Source organism: Notolepis coatsorum (assembly GCF_963971535.1).
Source record: "Notolepis coatsorum genome assembly, chromosome: 11".
In the NCBI taxonomy this organism is placed as follows: Eukaryota; Metazoa; Chordata; class Actinopteri; order Aulopiformes; family Paralepididae; genus Notolepis; species Notolepis coatsorum.
Genome location: NC_140175.1, coordinates 32,890,071 through 32,896,439, shown reverse-complemented (window position 1 = coordinate 32,896,439; position 6,369 = coordinate 32,890,071). Strand labels below are relative to the sequence as shown.

The following is a 6,369-nucleotide window of genomic DNA, read 5'->3' as shown; positions in this document are numbered from 1 at the left end:
CCTCTCTGGACTCCATCTACACATCACGCACAGTCACCCGCTCTGGTAAAATAGTCAGCGATCCCTTCCACCCAGCACACCACTTATTCCAGCGCATGCCCTCAGGTCGCTACAGGTCAATTTCAACCAGACACACACGCTTCACAAACAGCTTTTTCCCCACAGCAGTCCGACACTAAACACCCTGGCCCGCCCCCCCCCCCTTGCACAGACGGGCAAGCATCCAAACTGAAATTAACATGACCTGAACTGAACTGACACTAACTGACACTTGTTATATGTGACTGTCCTGTATGTATTTATGTATTTATTGTGGGGATTGGGAAGTGGGAGGGGGGCGTTTGATGTTCCATGTTGATGACCCAGTGCTTAAATAACATGCTGTACCGCAAATGATTACCACCAACCATAGTTGTGTGGCATTAAAGTATCTTGTATCTTGTAATATGGGTGTAATGACAACTGACGACTTTATATCTTTGCACTGAATCATCAGGGTGGAAACAAGAATACAATGGAAGCAAGTCAGACATCTGAAACATTTTTATTAAAAGCATGGGGCCGGGGGGTGACATTATGTAATCAAAATGGAACATAAATACAAAAAAATATATATGTACATAATATTATGGCAGTGACCAATCGAAGCGTACCGGATCATTTCAGAATCACGTTCATCCTGCAAGGATCATCGGGGGGGGGGGGGATAGGAACAGATGTTGAACCGTGTGAGTTGTTTATCTGAGAAACAAAGAGATGAATCATGTGGATGGTTCATGGTTGCCATGAGCTTAGACCCATCCAGGCAGAGAGCTATACAGTACATCTCTTGGGTTCAGGACCCTCGAGGTGCAAGGAGATTATTACGTACATATCATTTTAAAGATGAGTCCCAAAGAGAGGACAGTGTTCTTTAAGAAATCATTCAACGATATTCCTGTGCCCTCTGGAACGCCAGTTACTACTATTCAAACATGCACCACTCTCTCCTAATGGCCGGAATGTGAGAGAGAGAGCGAGAGTTTGATTTGAATGTGTGATGTCAAACTGCAACATTTGGGGTGTATCCATAGACAATGAATGAGGCACTGAGTTTGTGGAGCCATAACATGTTGACTCAAGAATGAGGTTTAGTATTGAGAGTATTGCTAACGGGTACAAAGCCTTAGTTAAAGTTAAACCTCATTTGGTTTGTTATTTAGGCACTGGGGGGAAGGATCTACTCCTTACTGTTTGACCAGGGTTTGAAGTCTTCGGATTAACAAGCTGTTCAGAATTAGTGCTCTTTGTGATGTCACAAGGAAGTACACAAGCAATGAATTAGCTTAGATTCATCAATTAGCTGTGCTTTTTGGAGAACACTGCCTAACTAATGTACTCCCAAGGTGTGGGGGGTGGCCAGGCAGGGAAAGAAATAATCTATTTAAATGTGGTGTGTTGCTACACCCACCAAAGATGACATACAAGGAAATACATTATTTAAATTAAACTAGTTTTGCAAAAAAAAGAGAAGAAAAAAACACAACACAGTTCAGCTCAAATGTTCCGCAGATTCAAGGAAGTCGTATAAAATAATAGAATATAAATGTTGTCGTTATGTTCCCTACAAGAGCTCACAAGAGCATGTCATGGACCCACAGAGTCAGCGCTCCATTCATTGTTTCGTATTGACTTAACTATCTTGATTCACAGGAATAACACATGACTTATTAACAAATGGTTGGGAATCCTGTTAATAAATTGGTGTTTCACTCAAAGCCATTTAGTTTTCCTTCTATAGTCCAGACCTCTCTTTGGTGAACTGGGCCGTGCACTCACATAACCATAAATTAATAGAAATACACACTAGGCACTAGAATTGTTTTGAAGATACACTCTAACCTTTACAAAATAATCTGCAAAAATATGCGAAATATATATTGTACATTTAAGAATAGCTTGTCACTGAAATAACAGAGGAAAAAGTGCTTAAAATCATTACACTCTGAGCGCATTATCATCGTTACGACCTTATCCTTCAATACTCAATACTGAAGAATGCCCTCTTATACATATCAGAGTGGTAATACACCGTTTTGACCATAGGGAGGCAGTGTAGGTCAGCAGAATGAGACTATCCTCTTAAGAGTCCAAAAGAGTGTGTAGAGAGGGTTATCAGGAAGAGACCGTATTAGCATTAAGAGGCAATATTAGTTTAGCATTGTTGCTAGCACCAGAGTAGACATAAATTGAGGCATGTTGACATAGTCATTTGTTGTTCTGAAATGTCTCTCCAAGCACCCGGCTCTACCCATTGTCTGTTCAATAGATAATGGGATTAAGTCATATACTTTTGTTGGCTGGATGTAGACCTTTCTGGCCTTTAAATAGCACTCTTGGCACACACAAAGCCTTAAACCTTAACTTAAACAACTCTATTACTATTACTATACTATTTTTTTTTATTATTCTTTGCAAAACCACAAAACCTCTATTTTCCCAGGTTGAATCTTATCGACTACCTCTTTGTATTTGCGTAGTTACATTTAGACTACTGCACACTGCGTAGGTCAGGTATTTTCCACAATAATAATTGTGTCTGGAGTGTCAAATGTTTCTCGGTCTAAAAAAACTCTGAATCTTCAGTGGCGATTTGCCAATCTCTGCTTCTGCCTATGAATTGTTGTGATCGATTGAAGCAGTTAACACTGGATTCAAGGCCAGTGAAGGCCATCCCATAATACTGCTCACACAATCAACACCAGTTTTCCCACATGAATCCTTCGTGAACTCGTCATGCACTTCTGTAACCACGCCAAATCTGACACTTGGGAATACAATCCGAGTCTTGAGGAAATGCTCATTAAGGCATTAGACGGAGTAAATATCTGTTATTTTTGTTAGCATTCCCAAACCTAAAAACGAGAAGAAGAAAAAAAAAACCACCTTAAGCCTTCGTTCCCGTACGTCCCGGCTTAAATTCTGCTCGATCTCCATATCATATGTACACACATTTAAAACCTAGCTAATACACTGAGTCTGAGCGACATTTGACAGGGTACCTCCTATTGCACATGGGATTTGTCTCTTAATCAAAAACCAACCTAATTCACTCTTTCACCCCTTCGGACTTCTCTTCAAACGGTGGGCCATTCCTACACACACACAGCCCTAGCTGGAGTCCTCTCCGGCGGGGTCGGGGGAGTCCGGGCCGTCCTGGTCGTCCGAGGGCAGCTGGACGCGTTGCTCGTCCATGCGCTTGGCCTGCACCCTCTGGATGAGGCTGAAGAAGTCCTCGTCAGGCACTGTGGGGGCGCGAGAGCCCGGCTCCGGGGGGGAGCACCGCTGGTCGTCGATCCTGGAGGACTGTGGGCGAGGGAGAGAAGAGATTTTACAAACAAAAAAACATATGACCAGGTGTTGCTCTTCACATTTTATGGAAGAGCAAGATCAGACCTACACATTGATGTTCCTTGCACTTAAATCAGGGGACACACACACACACCTGGCACTTGATTAGCATGTTGAAGAAGTCATCACTGGGTTCTTGGGGGTCTCCCTCGCCCACCAGGTGCCCCAGGTTGTTATGGGTAATCCTGAGGCCCGGCAGGGTGCCCACGTTGACCCGTTGGTCGTCGAGGCGGCGGCTCTGAGAGCTGGCGATCAGATCAAACAGCTCCTCCGTCTGGGGGGAGGTGGTGAGGGAGGGGTCTGGGAGAGGGAACGGTCTAGTCAGTACAACTTTGTTCGCTTCTCAGGGGAGCAGTACAGGAACATCAACATAAGACCCCCAATAGTTCTGAAAGTCACACAAACGTCCCTTGATAATCTGCGCAATTTCTTGTTGCGGAGTGGCTGAAATCTCTTGAGGCTCGGATGTTCTTAAAGGGGAACTATTTTACCATTTATTTCACTATTTGAGCAATTTTACACAATTCCTGTGAGTTTATGGAACACATCTGTAAGGTTTTTTTCTAACAGTCATTGTTTTGTATTTTTAATCAAGTACTCAAAAACAGCATTTTTCTACCTCAAAATTTTAAGCCATTTTGAGGCTGTGCTCCGCCCATACTCGGAATGCGATTTGAGTGACAGACAGAGAGAGACAGAGACATAGAGAGAGAGAGAGAGAGAGAGAGAGAGAGAGAGAGAGAGAGAGAGAGAGAGAGAGAGAGAGAGAGATTGACGCGCAGGGGCCAAGCGGTCTCTCTTAATGAGTAATACAGGTGGCTGGCAGTTGGCTACAAGCATAGATGCATAGCTGGCAGTTGGCTACAAGCATAGATGCATAGCTGGCAGTTGGCTACAAGCATAGATGGGGCAGCGTTATTATGCAGATGAGAAACGTCTGACGTCACAGATACGCTAAATATTGAGTGAGGGACAATATTGTGAGATGAGAATTGGAAGAATGCGCCAAATTGAGAATTAGAGACATAGATCCTATTAATATAAGTCCACATAGCTAGAAAATAACGCTATACACTGGAAAAGGCCATTTATAAGATAGTTCCCCTTTAAAATAGCTGCCAAAACAAGGACGGATAAAGTCCTTGGGCATTGTTGTTGTGCTAAGCTCACCTAGCATCTCGCTCAGGGACAGCATGGAGTCGTCGGCGCCCTCTCCGTTCAGCGTGTCGTCGAGGTCGCAGCGCTGGTCGTCCATGCGGCTGCTCTGGAACTTACTGAGGAGGTCGAAGAAGCAGTCCTCATCGGACGGATCACGGCCGAGCTTCTGAAACGAGAAGGACGAGTCAGGACTAGGGATGCTCGATATTGGCTTTTTTACCGATACCGATATACCGATATTGTCCAACTCTTAATTTCCGATACAGATATCAACCGATACCGATATATTCAGGGTTTCCCCCCCCAAAAAAGAATAATTTCAGGTAATTAACATTACATGTCTCTTGTTGTGTAATTAACACAACATTATGCATACTTTGACAATAAATAAAATAATAATTTGTTCTTACTTGCTTGCCTGGGTAAATAAAGGTTAAATAAATGTTAATTTTTTTTTTTAATAATTTTAAAACCGATACCGATATTTTCCGATATCACATTTGTATGCCGATATCGGCCGATAATATCGGACATCCCTAGTCAGGACACAAGACCCAGAGCTTCTGAAACGAGAAGGAGGAGTCAGGACACAAGACCCAGAGCTTCTGAAACGAGAAGGAGGAGTCAGGACACAAGACCCAGAGCTTCTGAAACGAGAAGGAGGAGTCAGGACACAAGACCCAGAGCTTCTGAAACGAGAAGGAGGAGTCAGGACACAAGACCCAGAGCTTCTGAAACGAGAAGGAGGAGTCAGGACACAAGACCCAGAGCTTCTGAAATGAGAAGGACGAGTCGGGACACAAGACCCCCCCCCCCCTGGCCTCTTTTATCAGCCAGTAGTCACACACACACGACGATGTCTTGATATCCTGTTTACATGTTTTTGTTTATTTGCTTCTTTGGTTCGAGAGTTATTTTTTAAATATGTTTTTGTAGATTTGTATTGGTTTTATACTATACCGGGCAGTCCGGTAGATAGAGAGGGAGAGGAGGAAATGGGAGACAGTGCAAGGAAAGACATTCAGCAAAGGATGCCGGCCGCCGGCCGGGTCCGGGAGTCAAACCCGGGTCGGCCGTTTCGCGACGCAGCACGTTACACGGTGTGCTACTAGAGCGCCCCAGGTTCGAGAGGTTTTTTGGTGGTGGAGGGGTGGGGGTTGATTTTCACATAGACAAACATTGTTGAGATTTCATGGTACATTGAAACGGTTTCTAGGCCCTGAGCCACAAGTGTTAGTTGAAGTATCAAACTTGTAAAACACGTTTCTTTTGACATTTTTCACCATCACCAGAGTCTTGACTAACGGACGTGAGAGGACCTTCCTGCGAAGAACACCTTGGCCTAGATGTTCAAGGTAAAACAATGTCTCACCCAGACTTATAGTGTAAAAATTAACAATCTATTTGCAATCCAACGCAATGGCACCACGGTAATAGCCCCTTGAATCCTGGAGGAATATCAACAGGAATAGCCACCTCTTACTACTAGCCACATGACTGCACCTGGTTTAAGCACATTGAGTATCAGGGAATTGATGGGATTTATGGCTCTTTGAAGGGAGTCAGATCTTTTGGCTTTGTTCCTTTCCAAGAGCCTTTTTTTTAAGGGGGTGGGGGTTACTTGGTTTATCAGTCTTAAATCAAAATAGTTGGTTTATCCACGGAATAATCACTAGGATAATGATGGGATAAGATTTGGATCAGAGGTAGTTAGATACATAAAGCCCCTGGAAACAAAGCCTCAAATCGTTCAAACGTATGCATGATATCCAACATGAGTGTGAAATTAAGCGTCCACCAACGTTTGAAAAAATATAGGCC

General features: G+C 43.6%; 1 protein-coding gene across 3 annotated transcripts in view; it reads right to left on the bottom strand.

The window, feature by feature from the left end:
- Positions 1–528: 528 nt before the first annotated feature.
- Positions 529–6,369, bottom strand: part of gpsm1b (G protein signaling modulator 1b) — a gene marked incomplete at its 5' end in the record, with an annotated part of 74,161 nt that continues 68,320 nt past the window's right edge. For all 3 annotated transcript variants that reach the window (XM_084325243.1, XM_084325242.1, XM_084325244.1), the window contains 3 exons: positions 529–3,345; positions 3,485–3,690; positions 4,561–4,714. In XM_084325243.1, the coding sequence (XP_084181369.1) occupies positions 3,151–3,345; positions 3,485–3,690; positions 4,561–4,714 (555 nt within the window). In that variant the 3' untranslated portion in view covers positions 529–3,150. The remainder of the gene's footprint in view (positions 3,346–3,484; positions 3,691–4,560; positions 4,715–6,369) is intronic.